Here is a 25,396-nt window from a genome sequence, read left to right as displayed (position 1 = left end):
TGCTCCTAGTCCCTGTTCCCTACCACAAAGCTGTCTCACAAGACACCGAACCACCAAATTCCTTATGGACCTCTTTGTGTTGCTCGCCAGGTACAATCCACTTTGCCAGGTGACTGCAAAGGTGCCACAATCCATACCCATAACCATGCACCTCCTCCTGACAGGCTCTTGGCAGTGCCCAGAGCAGACAGAGCAAACCCAAGCTCAGCAGCTGCTCCAGCCCAGAGAAAGGGGGGGGAAGCCTGACCTCAGAATGCTGTATTTATTTTCCATCTAATACCTAGAGAGGGAAGGTGGAGACTCAGAAGGATAAAAAGCTTATGCTTGAACTTACTGTTTGCTTATCCATCAAATGCTTAAGTCTTTTACCTTCCTTAACTTGGGAACAGATCTCCCACCTGTGCTTTACAACCTAATGTGTTTAAAAAGAGGGAGAGATTATTTACACATGTTCCTGTAATAGCTGAATGTTTGTTACCCAGACTGTAGCTCAACAAGAGGAAGATGAAGACCATTTTCTGAACGACTGAGATTTTGTCTGTTTTAAACACCATCAAGGCTGGCAGTTGTTCTGAAAGAAGATAATGAAAGAGGGCCAGGAAAAAGCTCAGCTAAAAAGAAACACTGATCAGCATTCATTTTATCACAGTGTCATCCCCTATAAACTAGCTACAAAACCCAGCATGGATTTGTGTGCTACCTCTGAAGCAACTCAGCTAAAACATGCTATTTTCACTGTATTCTGTTGAATGCTTTTCTAACAATTTATCAAAGATGTCTTAGTGGAGCCCTGAGACAAAGTGATAAAAATACACTTCTCTCCTCCAAACCCCACTCTCACAAGGGGTTTCAATGCACAGATTCTCAGTGACAGTAAAAGAAAGCAGCAAGATGTTTAAACTGCAAAATAACCACCACTCCTTATATTCTAGCATAATTTCCCTTTGTGTATGAATCATAAAACAGCAGCAATCTCCCATCTCAACAGCTCTCACATTAACTTGTCACTTGGAGTGAAATTTGTGGCTAGAACCCAGGAAAGCAAAGGTGACCAGTTCAGAAAGCTGATCCTTAAAGAAGAAAAAGGCAACTCCATCTCCCATTCTACCTCAATGCTGGAGGCAACACACTGTAAGTGCCTTCTTTCCCCAGCCTGACAAAAACCCTGACCTTGCGTTGAACCACACACTGCTGACCAGCAACACCAAAGACTGATGAGAGAACCAGATGTCCTCAGCCAACACATCTTCGGTTTTCATCTAATTCAACATGTTTTGCTCCAAATACTGGCTAACAACCAAAGTCACCCGCGTGTTGCAAAAATACCCTAGGGATAAATTTAATCATTGCAGTGTTGCCTTGAATAACAATTTTAATTATGACAGCCAAAGTCTGCAGCCATTTCTGCCCTACAAATTCCAATGATATTAAATTACTACAGAGTGCAGAAAACACTTGGGAGCATGTGCTGGACAGAATGAAGCTGTATCTCTCCTCAGCATGCTGGGAACCACCCCCTAGGGACAGTCTGCCTGTGTTCAGATTTCACTGAGGTGCTCACATAGCCTTTCACATCACTGAGACCTATGCTCCAGCCAGCTAGAAAAATAGCATCATCCATACTTTACAGATATTGAGACCCAAAACAACTGATTTGGAGTATAAAGAGAGACTTCTTTTAGTGTGCAGCAATGATCTGAGGCACTGCAAAAGGCACAGCCCCTTCCTACCACACACACCTAACATTTTATGAGACAGAGACTTCTTCACTGCAGAAGAAACAAGCACAACAACCAGGACTAGAAAGCTGAAGGGATGGCCACCCTGCAAGGTAGCAGCCTGTAAATACTGCGTTAATGTCTCCAGAAAGGCACTGCTGTAAACTAGAATCGCAGCTCACAGGGGGTACAAACTCCTGGAATACATAAAGATCTACACAGGCTACCTCAAGAAAAGCCAACACAAGTATCTTGCAGCAACTAGAGGTATAACCAACCTCAACACTGCGAGAGATTCTAGATTCTCTAATCCTCCCTAGCAAAGCTTTTACTGAAGCACTTCCAGCAAAGGATAAAGGAAGGAAATTCTGACAGATGGCAGGCGGATGCTGATTGCTCAAGTGTGAACCAGACTAAGACAAGGATGCTGGTAAGCGAGGGATCAGGATCACAGGAACCTATTTCAGGAACTGGCTTTACCAAGAATTTCCATTGTCAATCCTATCCTTCCTTGCCCAGGCACAGTTCTTTGCAAAACCAGTTGCATGTTTATAGCTTAACACTGCAAGGTCTGAGCTGGGCTAAATGTTTGTTGTCTTTTTCGCTAACCTCCAAAGCTAACTCAGTTTTGGAAAGCCACAGGGCAAGATTTCCGACCAAGGCTACTAATTGTGAACTAAAATGTGTGTGTGTGTACCAAAGACTCAACACCCTACTGCAGACAGAAGGTTTTCTCAACTATGCTCTCAGGGATTTCTCTTGCTTACAGTTTTGATCATGAAATTCCAGAAAAGATAAAAATACATCACTGAAATTTAATCTCTAATTCCACAAATCAAACAGAATACTCCAAGCTAAATAAGGGAAGCCTAGTGTGGGGATATGCCCTAGTGTTCTCCTATCTATGTGGGTTCTTAAGGAAGCAAATTAAGTAACTTCACCAGCAAATCACGGTGGCTTTTTTAAGAATTATACTCATTCATTAATAGAATAAATTAATAAATAAACTCATATTGATAAATTCATTAATACTGTGCTTTTTTTTTTCCTCTCCAAAAAGTTAGGAAACAAACACATCATCACACAAGACAGATTTGGTTCAAAATGTTACTCACCAACATTTCTTAGTCTAGCAGCTTAAATGACATTGCATAAATAACACATATTGAAGAGGCTACTACAGTACATAAACCTGCATCCTCTTTACTGCCTAGTAGTAAAACACCAGCAGTTGTCACTCAGCTACTGTATTAGTTCAGGCTTATAGTAGAAGCCGTCACAGATGGAACGCTGGATTACCAAAGCTGCCTTGAATGGATCTGCATTGTACATGCATACCTACACGATATCATGCACTTGTTTTTGTATCTGATTTAGAAATCCAACTGGTAACTAGACTAGGCAGAGCTGGTTTAAGAATTATGGCTGAAAATAACTGCAAACTTTTTGACTCCAGTATAAAACACATCATGTACTGAGAAAATACTTGTGTTTCTTATGCTTGATTACACAGAACATTTCCGTGTGTGTTTTGCTGGCTCCTCCAACTCCATTGTTCTCCAGAAACAAAACAGGACCTTTTCAAGTGTTAAGGTTGTGATTTATTGGTGAGAGAAGTCTAGAAAAGAGCCTGGTAAAATGCACCACATCCCCTACCGAAATTCAGCTTAGCATCATCCCCAACAAGGGGATGCATGCGAAATGCTATTGCTATTTTTGCACTTGAATATAATACTGCTAATATTTTGTATGAGAGGAAGATTACCCCAGACCTGATTGATTGTGCCTGGCTATTCCTGCCCTAACATAACCCTGACAAGTTTTGCTTTGCAATCTGCTTACAGACGCTGATTTACCTTCCAATTACTAAGAATATATTTAGCAAATGGATACACAACTGCAAAGAAAGGTCTTCAGTGAAATTGAGCTATCCATTCTTTTAAATTAAGGATGGGAGCCTCTCCCAAAACAGCCATTAAATTCAAACAAAACCAGACCAATAAAAAACACCAGCAATTGGCAGATGTCAGGAAGAGATGACTTCAAATGGCACAATACAAAAACCTCAGTACTTCCTGCCACCAGAGGTTCCAACTCAGGTCACTGAAGACCTGAAATAGCCTTTAGGTAAAGGTGTCTTCAAAGCCTCTTTAGAAAACTGATTGGGAACCCTCTGCAGTAGCTGTCTGGGCTTAAGGCCACCTAAATCCTAGGATTAGTGAGCAGCCTTGAAACGAACACACTGCGGCACTTGAGGATCATTGTGAACAAGATACCCATTCCCTGTGAGAGGAAGAGATGAGAGAATCTAGAGACTCATCCTGTGCCACAGCCATTCAAACAACAGCAGGTAGCAACAAAATCTCAAGCAAACCCAAATCCACACAGCAGTTACCATGTCTTTTTAAACACACAGCTTTTTTTTGGTCCTTGGGGAACTGCCAAAGGTTTTCTCTTCTCTTTTATTAAGCAAAAAAATTGAGATGGGTGATTTAAGTAATAGTCCTAGTGAGTCATAAGTATGCAATTTTTGTTCTCCAAAAAAGATGCTGCATTGCCTAAGGCAATGTGTCTTTACAGTTCAGACCTCAGTTATGCCAACAAAATCCTCTCTGTGGCATTGTTCAAAGGTGATCTCCTTCCATGCCCCTTGTTTCACTATTTTTTTAAATCAGAACATTTATATATGTATTATTTTTATATCTATTATTTTTATACCTAGATATGAAATCACAAAGCTCATTTCACAATAGGATCTGGCTGGCTTGTCATATTAACACAAGCTCAAGAAACATCTTAATCTGGTGGATAAACACAAGCCTCGAAGCTCAGAGGGGGCATTCTCCGGGCAGCAACATCTATCCCTTTGCTAGCACCAAGAATTCTGGCTCAACCACACTGGCAAAACTGTTGTAATTAACTTCACTGTGAGCTTCCCATATGGGAGGAAAAGCAGCTGCAAATCCAACACCACTGTCTTTAGCAAAGTAATTACACTTTTCATTCTGCAGATGGATGCAATGCACAGTGATGTTCTCAAGGGGAGGGGTGGGAGGGAAGCAAAATATAAGAGACAGTGACAAGAGCTGATTTCCTGTTACTTTTCCTAAAGGCAAGAGGATTACAAGACTCATCTTCATGTCTACCTTAGGAGGTGGAAATTAAACTACTGTTTGAGACTGCTTTTCAGTTCTTCCTCAGGACAGGAGAACAGATCATTATTTTGGCAGATCATCAACCCCTGGGGCATACACACCCCATTTTGGAGACCAGTATAATAGAATGGTGACCTACAGATCCCGTCAGGATTCACTGGACTTCCCCTGCAGCATCACTTACGGTTGTGAGTGCGCTGTCTCGTAGCGCTCGAAGGAGTGGGACAGATCATGCTTGTTGTTCATGTAACACTGTGTGCATAAGTCATAGTCAAAACACATTTTGCATTTCCACCGCATTCCCCGTATCCCATGCTTCTTGCAACAGTCACAGATGATGTTAGGGTGACGGACACCTAGGAGAACAAAAGCAAAGGAATAGAAGATCCAGAGAAACCAGGCTGACTAGGATCTTAAGAACTACATCAGCATGTTTTAAAGAAATAAAATCATGCACTGTGTGAGTACTGAAGATGATGCAGTAATATAATATCAAGTGATGTGCAATATGAATTATCCATTTCCCAGCTTAATGGACTCTGATCCTAAAAGCCATGCCAGAATCCAACAGAATGTCAGTCAGCAAAACTGTTAGGCTTACAGATAAAAAAGAAAGAGGAAAGAAAAGCCTTTGCATAGAGGCAAACAGGAATTTCATTGCATGAATTGGCTGAATGTACACTGCTGCTCAGCACCAATTCACAAGGCAGCTGCCAAAGGCTTAACATTCCAGCTAGCATGTGAGGCAGGCATATGCTAGAGGAGATAGGTTTACAGCACTAGTTTTGTGGTTCTTGTCCACCCTATACTCACCTATTTGTGCGTTATCATACAGAAGAAGGTCGTAAGCCCCTTGGAATCCAGTCCGATAGTTGGTTCTGTTGCCTTGATCCCACTGCACAACCACAGTCTTGTCTGGAGTGGTTGGGCTGCCTGTCCGACCAATCTCAACCACAGTCCCAACATTCCCTTCTCCGCTGTCCTGGTTGCCCCACTTCCAGTCCACTCCACGAACTACCCGCATCCCAACCTGCATGCTGGCATAGGGGTCCACGTCCATTGATCTGCACAGTGAGCCCTACAATTCTTCCACGTAGAGGGTCCTGGAGACAGGCAGTATCATCAGCAACACAGTCAGCATCGGCAGCAGCATGGTCAGCACACCTAAGAAGACAACATACAACTAAGTGATGCCACCCAGCACATCACATTTGACCCAGAATGACCTGCCTACAGAAGAGGCCTGACCCGCTGAGTAGATAAATCTGTACTTTATTGAAACAGGGATCCTCACAGCTTTTGCACAGATACACAAACTTCCAAGGCACAGAAACATCTGTGTAATAGCCAAAAGACTTATTCCAGAGCACTGGGTATGAAGAAAAGAATTGGGCAAGAAATCTATACAAAACTCCAGCCCTTGGTTTCAAATTCAGGAATATGTGCCCAGAGCAGCTGTGGCTGCCCCATCCCTGGCAGTGTTCAAGGCCAGGCTGGACACAGGGGCTTGGAGCAACCTTGTCTAGAGGAAGGTGTCCCTGCCCGTGGCAGGGGGTTAGAACTGGATGAGCTTTAAGGTCCCTTCCAACATAAACCAGTCTGGGATTCTGTGTGCAACAGCTACCAGAGACACAATGGCAACAGAAACAAAGGAGCACAGTAAATAGAGTTGAAAGAAATGACCAGGAAAACACCAGCAGCATGATTTTAGCACTGAAAAGTCTATTTTTCAGGAAGACTCTTCATATGCATCATACCACATGATACTGCAGTGCTGAATTTCACTCGACCAGAAAGTTAGTTCTGGGTTTGATTTTGGGATACAGGAAGTTTTAAAGATGCATATGAAAGAAATGTTTGTTTTCCAAAAGTAATAGCAGTTAAAGTGCCAATGTCAGAGAAATGTCAATTTTTGCTGCTATTTATCAATGACAGGAGCAGGGAAGGGGGATTGCTTACCTGCAATAAGCCCTGCAGATTTTGTGCTGGGATCATTAAAAGCTTGGAACAGCCTTTACAGCTGTTGCCATGACAAGTGATAAATGAAGTGAATACCACATGGACGCAGCATGTCCACAGCTTTGAGTTAAATCAAGAGTTTCAAAGCCTGGCTTACCTCTGTACCAGAAAAAGACAAAGTGTGGCTTTCAATATTTAGGGTCAAGATGCTGCTTTGACTTCTGGAAAAATCTACTGCAGCATCTACAGAGCAGGTTCAAACCAGGCTGCCCAACCTGGTTTTAGGTGAGAAGCTAATAGGATGTGTACTCAGACCCAGCAACAAAAGAAGCTCTGTGCCACGTGATGTGTTTTTAGCACCACCACCTACCAATAAAGCAACTGAACCCACCAAGGCCTAAAATAAGCTCTTCCTCCAGCCAAACATTCTCTTTTAAACGTATGGAGGAGTAGCTTGATGCAAAATCAAGTTTCCAGCATGCAGAAAGAGCCTGATTTCTGTCCTGCTTTAGCATGTCGCTAGCTTCAGACTTTTCCTGCTACTCATCACTGCGACATCCAAACACCAGCCACATGAATGCAACATCAAAACCAAATGTCCTTGTGAATTTCATGTCAGCTTCGTTCTCATCATCACTAAAGATGCCTCAGGCAACACTTTAATTTAAGCTTCCTTTGTGGAGGTGGATGTGAGATTGCCAAGTTTAAGGTGCACTGGTGTTTACTGTCTTTATGAAAGCAAAAGAAAGAATATCCTTCTTAGAAAGCATTGCAGAGCCTAATGAGTTGTACAATCCCCTCTTTCTCCACATCAGAAATGAATAAAATGGACAATTTATTGCTTCAACTAAGAGGCAGAACTGCTTTTTTAAAAGGCTGCTATCACCCAGTCAAGACAAACCCACTGCAGATAAAGCAAATGGAAACATCCAGCAATACAAAAGTACATTTTCCACACAAGAAGGCACCAAATGCATCCTGCATTTCCATCTAATATGCAGGGGTGATGCGTAACAAGAATAAAGAACCATTCAAAACCCTCTACAAGATGAATTACAATGCTCATGCAGCCTGAACCTTGCCACAGATCAGCATTATTTACTTCCTAAGTGGAAATGTTTCACTCATTGAAGCAATAACTCCTCCCTTCATGTTGTCTGGGTCACAATTATTCTGGGGAAGGATAGGTACAGCTGCCAGAAATGATTCACAGAGAAAATATCAGTTTCCCATGGGATTTTAAAGTAACTAGGAACAAATAAACCACTATGACACAAGCATATTTCTGAATCCTGACCTAATATTCTGACCCCATCTACTTTGACAAAGGAAAGAACAGCCCAAGTGTAACCTAGGAGTCCATTCTTAGGAAATGCCAGTAATAGTTAACTGGAACAAAGGGAAAATACTTTAGTGCCTTCAGTTCGCATGTTAGTTGCAATAACTACTGCCATTTTCTGCGAATATTCAAACTGCTGCTGGTAGAAGGTGTTCTAGAGGCAACCTGGCATCTGTCTGGCAAGAGGCAAAGGTTGCTGCTGTACTGGATACACAGTAAACAGAACCAACCAGTGCTGCAAGCAGTGACAAAATCAGTGCATGTCATTTAGTTATCACATTATTTGAACAGTTCAGTAAACAGAGGAAGATGCAGGTGATTTTGTTTTCCCTCCCTTTTTTTAAGCAATGTTTCTTTTTTGTATCTCTGAAAACAAGATCTGCAACATCCAACAACTACCAAAGAGCTCACACTGTCTACTTACAGAATCCCAGACTGGTTTGAGTTGGAAGGGACCTTAAAGCTCATCCAGCTGCAACCCCCTGCCATGGGCAGGGACACCTTCCACTAGAGCAGGTTGCTCCAAGCCCCTGTGTCCATCCTGGCCTTGAACACTGCCAGGGATTACTTCTTTCTTTCATCCTATTGCTCTTAGATGGTTTTCCAAGGAAAACAAAGCACACAAAGGCTATAAACCCCTAAAACCCATACAATTCAACCCTCTGGATGAAGCCCCAGCACGCACCCAGATTTACCCTTCATCTTTCTTCTCAGCAAACAGCCCCCAGGACAGCACAGCAGCAGACACACAAGTACTCTCACTAATAGGAGGCAATGTAATTTCTCACAAGGATACACACAATTCCCACAAATACAGCCACTATTAAATGAAAACAGACCAAAAAGCCAGCAAAACTCACAATAATTAATCCTTTTTGACTCACCACCACACCAAGACCACCTCGTAGCTTTTGTACCCTCCTGACTCCCAGGTGAGGCCAGGAGCCATCATCAGCTTTTACTGCTGCCAGCTGCCTGTGGTGCCTTCTGGAACTGCAATCCCAGGGGAAGCCCTGGCTGCATTCACATCTGAACTTGATGTACTCAACCTCCAGCTCCTGGTAGAGGCCCCATCTGGAGACTTTTGCCTATCCCACGGCATTTTATCAACTCCAGTTCACACCAGTTCAATGCCCAGCTCTACCACTTGCAAATCTCTCTCCTTTGCCTTTCTATGCAGCCCATAAGTCCTCCCATGGAAGTTCATATTCTAACTCTCTCCCATTTCTTCTGAACCAAGTTTATCTACTCCTCAACTCAGTCTCTTGCTTTCAATTAGCTCCTCCACCACTCAAAACCCTTGCCATCTTAGCAGGCCTCTTTTAAGAAGCTCTCTGGTAATAGTACCTTCTATCACCTATACATAAAACCCTTCTAAATGAGAAAAAATTAACACATGATAAAGGGGTTTTTTGCCTTCAGAGTAGTTGTTTCATTAAACTATCAATTCACAAACACGGGGCTTTCATATTACCTCATAACACAGCACCAGTACAAGGCCTGCTTCTTGATGTGAAAAAACACGCAGCCAGGCCCATCTTGTTGTTCATTGTTTTCCAGACCTCATTCCACAGCCCTTGCTCATAAAAAGAGCAGCACAAGTCAGATCAGCCACTGAGACTGAAAGTCTAGTAAGGCCCCACTCTCCATTTTGGAGAAGGCAGTTTCCAAGGCTCAATCTTTCATGGCTAAAACAAAGATGGCTTGAGAGCCCAGTCACACTGCAAAGCCACAGTGCTGAATGACAGCACAGAAGATATAAGGTCCTCATTCCCAGCGCTAGCAGATCCTCTAAGGTAGAGGATTGATGCTATCTCAGCCACTCTGTGCCAAACTCTAACCACTAGAAATTAGGCTAAACCCATGAAATCCCTGCTCCTCTCAGCCCACCAAAAGGATTTGCAGCACTGACTGTATAGTTTAATATTCCACTGCAAAGCCACAAGGTCTCAATGATCCTCTGCTTCACTTTTTCTTGGGCTGTCAGGATTTCTGCTTACTCTAAATTTTACAAGATGGCATCATTGGCACAGAGGAGGAAAGAGCAGATGATGTTTCTGGGGCTTAAATATTGATAGCAGATAAATGAAGCCATTCTGCTGACAAATCACTCTCAGCAGCAAAAAAAAAAAAAAAAAATAGAAATGGGGCAGCTGCCACTGTTAAAATCAATCAAGAAAAAGCCTGCATGAGGTTAAATCATTCCCATGCCCCAAACCTCACCTGCTCTCAAAATATATTTAACTGTATTACATAAACAGAATAAAGCAGGTGATTAATATGCCTTTGCTCAGGGATTAATATCTTGTCATCTCAGCTTTGCTGTGTTAAGCGCAGGCACACATCCTGAAACACTGGGACAGAGTGAGGAAGTGCTAAAAATAACTAGCCAGGCACTAGGTGCCACTGAGTGCATTTTACCTCTACAATCAACACTTGTCCTTTACAAATGCCAGCCCATTGATCTGTTTTGCCTGAACTGAATTTTACATTCAATCCACACTGATTGTATTCTAGCACTGAGTTGTTATGGTGAGAGGGGAAAGCTGCCTTCCCTTTCAAGTTGCAGACTTTCAGTGGTTATCATGCTGGCTTACTATTTATTCTTTCACCTTGTTAAAGGATGCAGGCCTAAGAGAAGCTCCAGCAAATGTATTAATATTCAATAACAGCAGTTCTGTGCAAACCCTTCTGAGAAGCTTGACCCCCAGCATTCTGGTTCCCTAAAAAATGGCAAACAATCTCAGCATAGACCCTAAAGATGGAAGAAGTTATAGAGAAGTTACACACCTTACATTTTTGGGTTCATTATGTGCAAGCAATCATCTGGACTGCAAGGAGGATGCACTAGGAAAAAAATGGCTCCACAGCCCGAGAAGGTCAGCACCCCATAATGCTGCCAAAGGGTGAGATGGTATTTAAAAAACTCTGCACGTTTATCTTCTATCTTCCATGTTACAAGATTTAAATGTCTTGGGTTTAAGTACAGACACTGGGGCTGAGTGTTCTTTGTGCTTATACTTGAACACTGTGAAGTCCTCTACTTCTGAGGCTAAACAGACAAAAAGTACTGCCTACCTCTAGATGCAGGAGCACAACTGAAACCTCAGCTAGAAGCCACCTCTCCTTATTTTGGATCACAGATAGGATCCAAACAACCCCACAGCTTCAATATAGCTGAAGTCTCAAGAATAATACTAAACACAGAACTTCGTCCAGTTGGGTATGAAGGCATGTACGAAAAGCTTGTAGTCTTCTAAAGCTATCAAACCAGAGCTGAGTTGGCCTTGAACCTTCAATTCTCACTTTACTCAAACTTCAACCCACCTGTGATGACGACAGACACAGAAGAACAAATCTGTTCCAAAAACCAAGCACTCATGTGCATAGCCTCAATCCAAACTGGTTTTGTCACCAAGTTCTACGGACCAAAAACGGATTTTTGTCAGCAATGAGTAACAAATTAAGTTAAATAGAAAGTGACAGTATCAGGCACATGATCTACCAGGAGCAAAGATGTAGCACAGTACTTTTAATGAATCAGCTCCATGCTAACTAATGGACTAACCCCGTGAAATAAATTGGATTGCAGAGTAGGTCAATATTTGCTTTAAATCATACAAATGTAAACACAACCTTTGGGAAACACCATCAGTAAGCCAAAAATAAACTGCTGTCACAGGCTTTCAACACCACAGTATGATATGTGGTATACCACAGTGTGCTGGGTTTGGCTGGGATAGAGTTAATTTTCTTCATAGTAGCTTGTATGGTGCTCTGATTTGGATTTGACACCAAAGCAGTCTTGACTGTTGATAACATACTGATGTTCTAGCTACTGCTGAGCAGTGCTTTTTCTGCTTCTCACAATGCCCTGCCAGTGAACAGACTGGTGGTACACAGGAATTTGGGAGGGAACACAGCCAGGACAGCTGACCCCAACTAACCAAAGAAATATCTGATATGACAATGTGCTCAGTAATAAAAGCTGGTGAGAGAAGTAGGACAGGGGACATTTGGAGTAGAGGTGTTTGCCTTCTAAGCAATCATTATACCTGATGAAGTCCCGCTTTCTCAATTTTACCCTTCCAGTTCTCCTCCCTATGCCATGGGGTGGAAGTGAGCAAGCAGCTGTGTGGTGCTTAGCTGCCCACCAGGGTTAACCCACAACACACAGAAAGGTGCGATAATTTCTGCCAGGTCAGAGATGTTTTAAATTCAGATTTAAAAGTCAACATCAGTCAAGCCCTACAAAAGAACAAGTTCCTTCTACCACCTTCTACTGGATACAAAAGCTCCAGGCTTTAAATTGGTGAGATCAGCACTCACGTGCCCACTGGAGAATTAAGAGTGATTATAAGTGAAAGTTCACACTGGACATGTGGTGGATCTTTCTCATTACATCCCACAAGATAATTGCTCATGATCCCGATGATATTTCCTTCTGGCTCTTGATGAACTGTGCTCTCTCCAGGAGGGAGAAAAACAGCTCTAGCTGTTTGCTTTAATTGGACCTGACAGCTTGCAGATTGCTGCCTCAAGCCTTGAGAAGCTCAGTAGCTGGGGCTGATGAGAATCCACTTTTTCCTCAACAGAGATTTCAGAGTTAAATTTACATTGCATTACAGTAAAAACACGCACACACCCCCTGCCCCAAATCCCACATAACCACCAGGTGATGGTTTAAAACAACCCAAACAATTATTTGCCAAGACTGAATTAAGGTCTTTTTCACTTTACATGGAAAAAATGGTATTTTAACTTTCCCATACCCTCCATGGAAGATCCCCGTGGCATAAGGAAAACAAACAAAAACTCACTAGCATTGTATTCAGTTGTGCTCTTAGACAATGCTCTAATATATCTCAGAGGCCAGATCAGAGTTGGTAGTGGTGAGCCCTAGGTAAAGCTCAGGTCCACATCTCTCACACCAGCTTTCAAATCCTATTTACCATGAAAATCGGGGGTAAATCACTTAAAAGTTTATAATCCTCCAATCTATTTACACAATTGTCTTGTCTATACAGAAAGGTAGTAAGTTTCCTCACAAGACATCAAAATCAGAAGACTAACATCACTGCAGAAATGAAAAAAAAAAATCAAGAGGAATTAACACTAATGTCCTGCTGATAGACATGTGGTTGAATAGTGGGTTGGAGAAAACACAGTACTGTGGTTCTGTGATAGGCTGTTCATATGAATTCAGACAATAGGACTATAAATCATCTGAGTTAGGAACACAACTTCCTTCAACTTTTCAAAATGAAAAGTAGCTACTTCGGACTCCGGCATAAGGCAAGCTAGAGCATAAAACCTGCAGAATCTCCTTGATAGGTCATCCTACCAACTTTCAGACTCCCCTTCAGGCTTTCAGAACGGTCAGCACCGCACTCCTGTCAGTTTTCAGCATGAAACTTGCCTTTTCTGTGCTCTGAAAGCAGATCAAAAGGTTTAAGTCTAATCGAACCTGACATGCCTTTGGCTAGAGAGATATCAGCTGTGTTGGAGCAGAATGAATCGAGTTCTGCTGTTGCTTTCCTCCCTGGTACTCAACAAAGGTTTGAGGGTCAGCACGCGCACCAATTCATTTACAAGTTTGTACATTTTAGAAGTCCAGATGTTATCTTTCAGCTCTGGATAGCCGAGTAGTTTAAAGAATGAGAGAACACTTTACAGATGGGAAATGGAGCCATAGTTACATATGGAACTGGTGGCAGAGCCAGGAACAAACCTCACATACCCTAGCTCCAAGTTCTGTTCTCCACAGCCTGGTCCACACTAGTCACAGGGTGGGGTGGGGGAACAGAAAGTATCAACCCGTGATTCAAAATGCATCCTTGCCTTTGCCTCCCTCCAAGCACACCGTATTACAACACCCTGGCCCCTCCATCACTGCCCTTGATAAGCCATGAATCCGAATCCTTGAAAAACAATTAGGATTCAAACAGTCTGCTCATAGGACTTTGCATTCTATTCCTGAATGCCTGGAAAACAGCAACTCAGAATGAAAGGGCATGATCAGTACTGTCACAAGTGGTATGGTCACATTCAGCATGACCCTGAATTCTGCCAGAGCCCAGGAGCAGTTCCGCATCAGAGATGATGAGCAAGGAGAACAGATTTGATGGGAATAGGCAGGCAGGGTTAATATGACCTAGGAGAGCTTAATTACCAAGTTGGAGAAGCCTTCAACTTCAGGGAAACCATATGCAACCAATACCAGTCTGTGTGAGCAGCCAATGCTAATGCTACCTGAACACAAGGCAAGAGATGAGCTCTGAATAGCCCATGGTGGTCATGTAGCCACACACTTGTTGATCAAAGTAGCCATGAGCATACTCCTTTCCAAGTAAAAATGGAAGGAGACAGTTTCCACCTCCACACTTGTAGTATTTCCACAGTTTTTGCAACTTCCAAGACATTTGTCAAAGTTTTAGTGGTAAGAGGCTATGCATGGCCTCCCAATTCTCCCAAACAATCCCAGCAGTGGATTTGCTGCCACTGCAGACCAAAGCAGGAAAATAACAGGTTCTTTATAAACTACTTTAGCACAGGGTAGTCACAGAGCTTTAAACATGCATTCAAAATAAACATCAAAACATATGAAGCTACAAGCACTATCATAATAAGCAGAGAATTAACCCAAATATCATACATGTACAAAGATTCTTCTCATGTCAGTGACTCACACAGGTATGCCGTGCAAAGAGAAAGGGATGGGAAACATCTTTACCTTTCTGAAGCCTAAAAAGAGAATAATGATTCAAGAAAACAGAACCAGTGATGACGCTGTTAAACAGCAACTAGGTAACTGTTTGCTAATACGTTGCAGGCATTAAATGAACTTGTGTCCTTCCACCACAGGAATAGAAAAGAAAAACATGAAAAACAGGCATAAGGTACTGAAGATACATCAGTGGTAGAGCTGGGACTACAGCATGAGTTACCTGACACTCAATCTACTGCCCTGTTAGTTGGTTGCCTTAAGGAAGAACTTCTTGAAGGGAACTATCATCCACCAAATGGAAGTTAGCTGCTCCAGACACAAACCTAGACACCTATAACTCATTTTGAGCTTTGCTTTCTGCCGTAGGGCAAGAGCTTCTCCAGCTCTGCCAAGGCTGTTGAAGCTTTCTTTTTCTGCTTTCCATTATCAACATGATACACAACATCATTCCAGTCATAACAATGTGGGTAAGTTACAGTAACTGCATCCCTTGAGAATTCACTCATCTTTATCCTGAAACCACAGATGAAAAATTCAACAGGTAATCAAGTATGGAGAAAGGACCTAGAAGGATGAACAACTGCGTTGTTCTTCATAGGAAGCAGTTTTAGGAAACCAAGGACCTGTTAAACAGAGGATAAATAAGAATCGTATCCCATTTGAGCCAAATAAACTCTTCCTATAGCAACAGAGAAGCGCAGAGGATGTAATGAGGCTCTTAGCCAAAAAAAGAGAAGGTTGAGCAATAAAGCCAAGCCCAAGTGACCTCCATGAAGGTGAGCCAGAGCTCACTTGTTTCTAACTGCGTCAGAAATTAGAATTTGTTAGATTCAGAAAGTAAGTTCTGGAGCTGAGTGTCTGCAGGGAAATCAGAACAAGCACACTGACTGCTTCAGTGCGGCTGTACCATCTTCTCTAGGTTTAAGTCTGCCCCTTGTTTGACTGTTTCTCAGTTCACGAAGACTGCAAATACCACAGAAACACAGGAGAGAAAAAGCCACATGTGCTTCAGTACCTAAGCACATGCTCCAGTGATACAAAATGCCCAGCGGGAATCACTGCCAACATTTCAGCACTCAGCTCTCACCTTAGCAAGCAAGGACTGACCTGCAGTACCTGTTTGAGAACAGGAAGACAGGATGTATGCTTACATCCTCCTGGGCACCCAGCACTCCCCATCCAGAAGAAAAAAAACAAAACTGGAGCAGGACCAAGCAGACGTGCCCTACTACAGTCTGAACCACGGCTAACCGTGGCAGCAAGAAAACCAGCCACTTTGAGCAGACCTACTCCCAGCTTAGCCAAAGCAAGGCAAAGGATAAAAACCAGCCACTTACCTGACAGATATGAGAGAGAACAGGTTTCGGACAACCCTTCAGAAAGCCACTGTCCTTAGCCAAGGGCTCTGTTTGCTTCCTCCCCTCATTCATCCTCAATACAGACCCGGTACAGTGGCCTAGGGAGAAAGGAGAAAAGACAAGAAGCGGCCCAGGTGAGCACCGCGGCTGCAGCCCACGGCCACCGGCTCCTTCCCCACTCAAACCCTCCGCCGTACGAGACACGAACCCAGCACCGGCCCCCACAGTCGCGGCTGCTCCGGCCCGGCCGCAGCCTCCCCCGGGCGGAGGCGCTTCCCCACCGCCGCCGGCGGCAGCAGCAGCAGCACCGCGGCCGCCCTTCTCCTTCCCCCTACGGGCCCGGGGGAACCGCGACGCCCAGAGACCCACCAAATTGGCCGAGAGACCGCCCGACGCCGCCCGAGCCCTGAGGCAGCCCCGCGCCCGCTGAGGCGACCCCGCGCGCTGAGGCGGCCCGGCCCGCGACGACGCTGCGCTGCGCTGCCCCGGCCCTGCCCCGCTCCGCTCCGTCCAAGGCGCTCCCGCTTACCCCCGGGGAAGCGGCCGAGGAGCCGGGCCGCAACCGCCCGGCGCCCCGCGGGTGTTGCAGCGGCGCCGCTCGACCCCGCTCCCCCGGGGCCGCCCGTGCGCCCCGCCCAGGCCTCCCGCAGCCCGGTGACAGCGGCGGGGCACGCTGGGAGACGTAGTTCTGGGCCTGCCCCGCTCCCCGCCCGTGGGGCGCCGCCGACTACAACTCCCGGGAGGCCCCAGCGGTGCGGCCCCGGCCCTGGGCCTGTCCCGGCTCCGGCCCGGCTGTGCTCCGTGTGTCGGCTGCGCCTGGCGCGCTTGTGGTGTCGAGGATAATAAATGTTTGGGAACGATGGTCAATGTGAGGATATCGAGGCGCTGGAATAGGCTGCCCAAGGAAGCTGTGGCTGCCCCATCCCTGGCAGTGTTCAAGGCCAGGTTGGACACAGGGGCTTGGAGCAACCTGCTCTAGAGGAAGGTGTCCCTGCCCGTGGCAGGGGGTTGGAACTGGATGAGCTTTAAGGTCCTTTCCAACACAAACCATTCGATGATTGATTTCTGTTTCCTTTGCGCCATTGAAACCTGCTGGAATGGCTGACAGGATGCAAGATCCATGCCAGGACACTCTTTTTTAAAGTGTTAGGTTTTTGGGGTGATCTTAAGATAATTTAGGGAGTTTTGGGAATGCAGTGTAACTCCTTGCAAAGTGCTGTGTGTCTTTGTTCAGCAGGTAGCCAGGAGGGCTTTGAAAGCCTCTGCAGGGTAAGATCTCAGCTCAGGTACTGCCTGCATGGGATCATTGGTGGCTTAAGTACCACCATGTGTGAAGCAGAATGCGCAAATCTAAAAGCATAAGGTATTACTACTTTTATAATGACTTTCTCTTCAAAGGGGCAGAGGCAGCTTAGGAATTTGTGTCATCTTTCTGCTGGTGATACCGATGACACTGTTCACGTGGATCTATTGTGTCTGGAAGGACGCACTCTACCGACTTTACCCCTGCTGAGGTCAGAGACACCTTAAAACACTCTATTTAAGCTTGCCTGTCCGGTTCTGTTGCTCAGTGGCATGTGAAGCACAGCTCTGTAGAAGCTAATGGATTGGAATTTTGGTTTACATTTAGTCTTTGCTAATGTAGACTGGCAGAGCAGAACAAGGGTTAAAAGAGTGGCCTGTATTGATAGCAAAGAACAGCGTTCATAGCAGGGAAATTGAGTAATGTGTTTGTGGCAAGCCCAGGTGGCCTCAGACTGATAAGACCACAAGATAGGACTTGCCAGTGTAAGACCCTGCGCTTCCAACAGGAATATGGCAGCAAGGTCATAAAAAGATCATGTGTCGTTCCTGTTCCCACTAGCCGTTCAGGAATACTATCTAGAGCCCTAAAACTCAGAAGGAAGAAACAAAGGAACCAGGCAGCAGAATTGCTGAGGGCTTATGAAGGCTGAAGAGAGCAAAATTCTGGTTGCACTTGCCATAACTTTATACCTATAGGGTACAAAGGATGTACCCGAAACCAAGCCTGTCATTGCCATTTGATAAAAGCCAAATAGAAAGACTCAGTGTCCCTTATCCTCTGTGTTGCACAAAAGTGATGTTGGCCAAACCACTCAAACACACACATCAGAGGGATTGTGAAAATGTGAATGTGAAATGAGTGAATTAAATCCACCCTGGTCCTGAGCAGACCTGCAGTGCGTTTTACCCTTTGGCCAGAAGATGGAGAATGAGTACTGTTAAGTATTTGGGAATGTGGTAAGTGGATCTAAGCAGGCACTGATGCTTCCTCCCTCTGCTCGCTTTTAACTAGGCAGATTTATATGTTGGCATAAACAGAGAAATACATTAGAGCCAGGGGAGTACAGCCAACAGCAACTGTCTGAAAAGATCCATTCACATTTAAAGTAGCTTCTTTTGTGCTCACTCAATAAATATCAAGATAACTTAGGCCTTACTTTTGCCAGTGCTTGTAAACATGTGAACTTGCATGCCCAGACAGAGTCATACAGCATCAGCAGCTTAGTCCATGGCCAACATAAAAACTTCACTGTAATTATTTTGATGGGATTTTGCCTTTGTTTGTATATAACCGCTTTGGAGAGGTGGTATTTTGGTTGTACTTAACACCAAAGGTACTGCAAATGGCAAAACTCTCTGGTGTATAAAAACCTGTGAGCTCCAATGAATCTTTTCTTGTGGGGCAACGTTTGTGAAAAGAAATGAGCCATGCAGGGATGTATAACGCAAAGGCAGCCTGCAAGACGTAAGGAGTTTTCCTTTTGAGGCTTACGACTGCAAGGCAGATGTAGGAAGTGCTGTATCTTAGAGAAGGGAGGACTTGAGAGTACAAGATAACTGCTCTCATGCACAAGGCTGATACTGAGCAGAAAGAAATAACCTGTTTTGTGTGCTTAGGAGGTAGACCAAGACGTAATGGGTCAAAATGCAGCAGTGAAAACTCAGTTTGGATGCGAGGGGAAACAGCATGCAAAATGTGTCTAAAGACACATTTTGCATGCTGTTTCTTAATACAGGAATTTGTGTGTGGAAAGGCTGTTTCAGAGGATTCTTTCCCTAAAAGCAAAGCCTGGAAGTGGCAGCTTTCCCTGGCTCACACGCTGCAGATGTGCACTGATTTTACAGTTACACCTTGTGGCACTGCCTTCAGAGGCAGTGACCTGGATAGAACAGAAAGGATACGTGCGGCTTCCACCTTTTAGAGAAAACTGAACAGTATTTCTAGCTCAGCTGAGTCTCAGAACAAGCAGAAAGTGACCTACATCCAATACCCAGCTTTCCTCAAAGGAATTACCTTTGAAGAAGTTCAGTTCCGTATCTAGGTCTCCTCTGGAACAAATGGAATCACAGCCTGATAGAATCCAAACCCAAGAGAATTCCTTTTTCTTCCTTTCCAACAATTTTTAGCCCTGAAAAACAACTATCCTGGTTTTTAAATCCACATTTCTTGTTGGAAAACTATATGATTCCAAGTTAAAGCAAACCTTTGGGTTTGAATCCTTTGGATTCTAACAACTGAACTGTCTCCTGATGTCTTGAGCCTTTGGCCTTTCAGGAGCTGCTCTGAACAACAGGAGATTTGAAACAAGCCAGGAGTTGTGGCAAAGCTGCTATGACAGTTATCTAACAGAGGTATACGTTAAAAGGCCTGTGTCTGGGGACACCATCTGCATCCAATAAACCTAAAAGCAAATATTTAACTGATAAATAATAGGCAAAGCATGAGTCCAGCTTTGTGTGGCCCATAGTGGTGTGAACCTGATCACTTTTGAGCTCAGTGGAGTTTTTCCCCTCAGCCATTTACATGTGTCTCCACAGGCCTCTGAGTCACTCAGCTGACAATCCCTTGCCATCTTGCTCTTTGCAGTGTGATAAAAAGTACTGGAGACAGCTTGGATCTTCATCCATCAATTTGAAATCTCAAAGGGAACTTTAAAACACTTGTTAACAAATTTTGGCAAAGCATCTGCTGAATGGAGCCTGCCATCAATAAGGCAAATGGCAAATAATTATACTGGTGGCATGAATTCGGCCTGGGGGCTGCCAGAGGTGTCCAGAGGAGCACTGCTCTCTGGTTCTGAATTTCATCCAGTTTCCTGGAGACCTGTAAGAAGCAGCTTCTGTCTTGGTTTCATCTGCAAAATGAGCTGAGTGGGATCTACCCTCTTACCCCATTCACTTCTGAGTGGCTGAATAGACTGAGTGGAGGAGACTAATAGGGAAACTCTTAGTGAATTGCCAAACAGTGAGTTCTTCTCCTGCCTGCTGTCCCACTTAAGCACAAGCACAAGAGGAAAAAAGATAGATATAAATAGATATAGAGATATATATACCTATAGATATATGTATAAGGCAAATTTCCATTCATTTATTTAATCTATTTCTAACTTTAGGGTTAGGAGATTTCTAAATCAGAAATGTCTTCTCAGCCTTCCCTCTTTAATATGGTTTATTTATTGTGCTGGATGAATATGGCATATGGAATTCTGCAAGGGAAGTCTGTCCGTGCTGCTATAAGTAGCAGCAGTGGTGACAGCAGGCATCTTTGCTTCATTATTACTTTAAAATTCTCAGTGCTGTATTATGGGATGAATTTCTACCCCATCAGAATGTTAATGCTTGGGAAAGCCTGTATCCTGCTGCATTAATGTAGCCTTTAAAATCCCAAAGTGATCCCAAGTGTGACTGCAGTGAAATCAGTGGGATTACAGCAGTGATGAATCTGGTCCCAGTCAGAGAGTAGACATGGAAACTAATCCTCCTTTTTTCTGCTGCTGCAGTTATTTAAGCAACTTACTCATGTACCTGAGGTCAAGTTCTTTGTGGCTGTAAATGAATGTTTGGCATTGTAGCTCCCTGCACCAAGGGGGAATTAGGTCCTTATGCCTGTCTGGCTGTACTGGATACACAATCTTTTTATGAAATAGTTCTCTTGCTGTAAATGTTGCCAGATCCTGTCTTAAAACTGTTTTAATCTTTAAAAGTAAACAGGCACAAAGCAACCCCACCCTTTCAGTCCTCAAACAAAGGCCCTTTGGAAGTCCAGGTTTAGAGATCTTTGCAAACACTGGCCCATGCAGCAACTGGAAACTCAGGGCATGAAACCCCAGTGCTAGTGCAGGCACAGGGAGGTTGATCAGAAGGGACAGTACATCTTTGCTATAGGACTGCCTGAGTTTTCAAGGCTGTTGAGGAAGGAGACCTTGTAATGCTGAACATTTGCCACTTCTCTCTTTTTCCTACCAGAAGAGTCCTTTCTCCTAACTGTCCTTGGGGAGCAGCTGGGTTGCCATTCCCTTACAGGTCTCTCTCTTCCCTATCCATATGCCAGATATGAAGCCTGGTGGGAGAAAATTGCGTTCAGGAGTGTGAGATGCTGCAAGTGAACCTTTGTGCTAAACTGGAGGTAGGGAGGCCATGCCAGTGGGAGCCAGAGCAGGCAAATAAACAGGAAAAAGGGGAGTAACTGGCAGAGTTGCAGAGATAAGAGGTTGGATATCAGCATAATTGCCCTGTGCTATGCTCCTTGAGGTGTTTGACAATGCACTGTAGAATTAAGTCTAACAGGCAGTGCACTAACCATCATTCACTCATCATCTGGAGAAGAGAGGCTTGAATTAGTTTGCCCTAAAGGGGCTTTTTCTTATCTAAATCGTATAAAGAGGGCCAGGAGAGTCACTTTCTATGAGGCTTGTTGTTTAGTGTTATGTAAGAAACAGAGTTTATGCTCCTTGAGGTTGGGTTTGCAGGCAGTGCTGGCTGGAACATGCATTTTTGTGCAAGAGCTGAGTGCCTGTGTGCCAAATTGGCTGTTTGTGCTCACAGCCACAGGAGCTATGAGAGTAACAGGCACTTCTGCAGGTTTTCTCTCCAAACATGGGCTCTGGTATGTGTGTAGAGAGGCAAATGAGCAATAGTACTTTTAGACTTCTGAGCAGGTCAAACATGGAGCTGGAAATGGAGGCAGGTAGCAATTTTTTGTGTTTAAAGGTCTTTCTGTAATTAGCTTAGTGTCAACTTGATCGTTGGCCATGCAGAGGATTTTTGACAGGTTAATATAGAACAGGAGCTGATTTCCATTTTTATAGCTCTGTGTTGTTCTCCCTTTGGAATTCTTACTATTAAACATACCCATTCCATGCTAGCTGGAATACCTGGAAGGAGGCTGCTGAGGGCAACCGCTTCAGAAGGATTCCCAGGTAGCCAATCTGTGTGGTAGATGAGATACTCATGTCACTGTGCTGCAAACAGATATGGACCTCAGAATCAATAGAGCATCTCTCTGGCAAAACCATTTAGATTATGTTCCCATTATCTGTGTGCAGGAATAGTGGGACATTGAATGAAATTTGCAAAAACAAATACATGATTCAGGAAAATCTTTTGTATTTTAAATCAACAATTTAGAAAATCTCAGCCGAAATCCGTATCCTGTCTGCCAGTGGTCATAGTTAAAAGATAGTGGCAAAGCAGAGATGATTTAAGCTCTTGGCTTATGGGGGTATTAAAAACCAGATTGAAATCTCCCTGGCTGATACCCAGTGTGCAGGGATGCCAGCTTAAGTTCCTCATAAATGATCTTTCCAGCTTGATGCTCAAAATGTAGCAAGGACATCTGGATAGCATAAAACCAAGCTTAAAATAAAACAAAAAAGCCCCATGTCCCAGTTGATTCCAAGAGAATGCTTGTGCAGGCATAAAGCTTCCCTTGGAAAAACACTGCAGTGTGGAAGAAGTAGAAGAATTCACATCTTTGTCATTCCAAGATGCTGCATGGGGCAGATAACCCCTGTGGCACAAAGCATTTGGAGTTGGAATTGAAGAGAGCTGCCACCTATGGCCAATTTGTTCAGCTCAGGGCACTTCTCTCCTCCTGTGTATCCTCCTGGAGGTACTTGTGCCTAGTGGCTGTAAACCTTTGGAGATGTGGGATGTAATTTGCTCAAGGAAGTACCCTCTGAGCTGGCTGATGCGACAACCCCTTTTCAGAAAGAATGCATGGTTAAAAGAGAAACTTGCACAAGTGAATAGCAGGGAAATAACCAAACCAGGCCTTGCCAAATCAGCAGGATGCCCCCTTTTCATCTGGCACGTAGAAATCCTTGGCAAAGAGAACTTCTGATCTGTCCCAGTCAGGAACAGAGCTTAAAGATATGGGCATGAAGTATTAATACTGAAGTATTAAATACAAATTAGGCATAACACACATGAAGCCTCTGAAGATGGGGGTTTGTGCCATGGGTCTTAGAACAAAGACTTCAGTGGTGGGGCCCTCATATTGTTTCGATGTGGAAGAGCAGGACCGAAGTGGAGGATTTTATCCCTGACTGCAGGGGAAGTGGGATCAGCTCTGTTTCCTGGGATTTCACTAGCAGGCCACATAACAGAAATCCTGGCAAAGCACGAGCAAGAAGCAAACCCTTTGGCTCTTCGCTGGGGCTGTACTATTCACCTGGCCCTAGATCTGGAGCAGAAATAAGGAGCTAAAGCTATAAGTGAGTTTATTACAGCGTAGAAAAGTGCTAGATTGCAGAATCTTTGTCAATCAAATCTTTCTCGGATAGATATTCCCTAATTCAGGATTTTAACCTTTTCCAGAGTCAAAACCACAGAAATTCCCAGCGTTTCTCAGGCAGGAACCAGCACATGAGGAAGTAATTAATGAGAGCAGGAGGGGAAAAAAGAATGTTCTGAATAGAGGCAAAACAGACTCAAAATCCTCATCCCACAGGCTGCCTCCTCAGTCCTCGAGATGCAGACAAAAGACATTCCAGCTCCTGACAAACAGCCTGGAGAGATGCTGAAGCATCCAGCAACACCCCCCAGGACATTTAGGTAAAGAAACAGTCGGACAGTGAGGCTGATGCACAGTGTCTGTGCAGTGTAGGTGGAGTTCTCTTGAGCTGAGGATATGTGAATCAGCAACAAGATTATCCCTGTCCTACACGCAAAGGATCCACGGCAGACACAGGCTGCATGAAGCATCACTTTAGTGCTATTCTGGTTTTCAGAAAGAGCTAAGCAGGGAGTCTGGAATAATCAGTTAATTCATTAAGGAAAACCTATAATGATTTCTGGAAGCTGTACTCGGAGCCAAGACCGGTCGCCAAATCACCCGGTTTCCAGTAGGCTGAGTCTCTCCCTTGTTCTGGCAGAGACCTCAACATACCCAATCTGCTTAAAACGCTTGGGGGAAAAAACCCACCATAAAAAACTGAGTTCCTTTGGGTAGATTGTGTCCTTACAGGAATGCTGTGCCTCAGTTTTCCCATCAGAAAACGAGGGAGACAGGAACGCCATTCAGCTGTTTCCCAGCAGTACTGTACAGCTCATTTGATTAACATTTATAAAGCCATGCATGATTCTTGGAGGGGAATTGCTGCTGAAGAATTAATTGTTATGATTTTTGCTTGTTCCCCAGATGCTTGAAATACAGAACTTGGCAGAATTCCGGAGGAAGTATCTCTGTGAGCACAGATAAGAGATGAGCCAACCTGACAGTCAGGCTGCTGGTGCAGGCAAGATTCATTATAAATCTGGGGGCCTTGAATAGTAGGTCTGAGCTTAGAGCATGAGCAGGGCTCCAGAAAGCTTTGTCTGTCCCATGGAGTATAGAATGGCAAAATGGTTTGGGTGGGAAGTGACTTTTAAAGGTCATCTAGTCCAACCCCCCTGCAACAAGCAGGGACATCTTCCACTAGACCAGGTTGCTCAGAGCCTTGTCCAACCTGACCTTGAACACTGTCAGGGATGGGGACGCAGGACAAATGGCTTTAAACTGACAGAGGGTAGATTTAGATTGGATGTTAGGACGAAAATCTTCACTGTGAGGGTGCTGAGGTGCTGGCACGGGGTGCCCAGAGAAGCTGTGGCTGCCCCATCCCTGGCAGTGTTCAAGGCCAGGTTGGACACAGGGGCTTGGAGCAACCTGCTCTAGTGGAAGGTGTCCCTGCCTGTGGCAGGGAGTTGGAACTGGTTGAGCCTGAAGGTCCCTTGAGGATGTCCTTATTAATGTCCCCATTAGTTATCGCAGGTGTCCCCAGCAGCAGCAGGTGCCAGCAGCGGGTTTGTCCGCTGCTTGGGAGAAGGGAGGGGAAAACAAACACGTGGGAGAG

The 25,396-nt window shown here is 44.3% G+C and overlaps 1 protein-coding gene across 2 annotated transcripts in view; it reads right to left on the bottom strand.

Moving 5' to 3' along the window:
• Positions 1-16,890, bottom strand: part of MIB2 (mindbomb E3 ubiquitin protein ligase 2) — a 37,775-nt gene extending 20,885 nt beyond the window's left edge. For both annotated transcript variants that reach the window (XM_030507996.1, XM_030507997.1), the window contains exons 1-4: positions 16,786-16,890; positions 16,236-16,354; positions 5,687-6,037; positions 5,058-5,229 (exon numbers count right to left, since the gene is read on the bottom strand). In XM_030507996.1, coding sequence (XP_030363856.1) covers positions 5,058-5,229; positions 5,687-5,933 — 419 coding nt within the window. In that variant the 5' untranslated portion in view covers positions 5,934-6,037; positions 16,236-16,354; positions 16,786-16,890. The remainder of the gene's footprint in view (positions 1-5,057; positions 5,230-5,686; positions 6,038-16,235; positions 16,355-16,785) is intronic.
• Between the last annotated feature and the right edge of the window lie 8,506 nt (positions 16,891-25,396).

This window comes from Strigops habroptila, chromosome 16 (assembly GCF_004027225.2).
Source record: "Strigops habroptila isolate Jane chromosome 16, bStrHab1.2.pri, whole genome shotgun sequence".
Classification (NCBI taxonomy): Eukaryota; Metazoa; Chordata; class Aves; order Psittaciformes; family Psittacidae; genus Strigops; species Strigops habroptila.
This window is presented reverse-complemented; position numbering and strand designations above follow the sequence as displayed.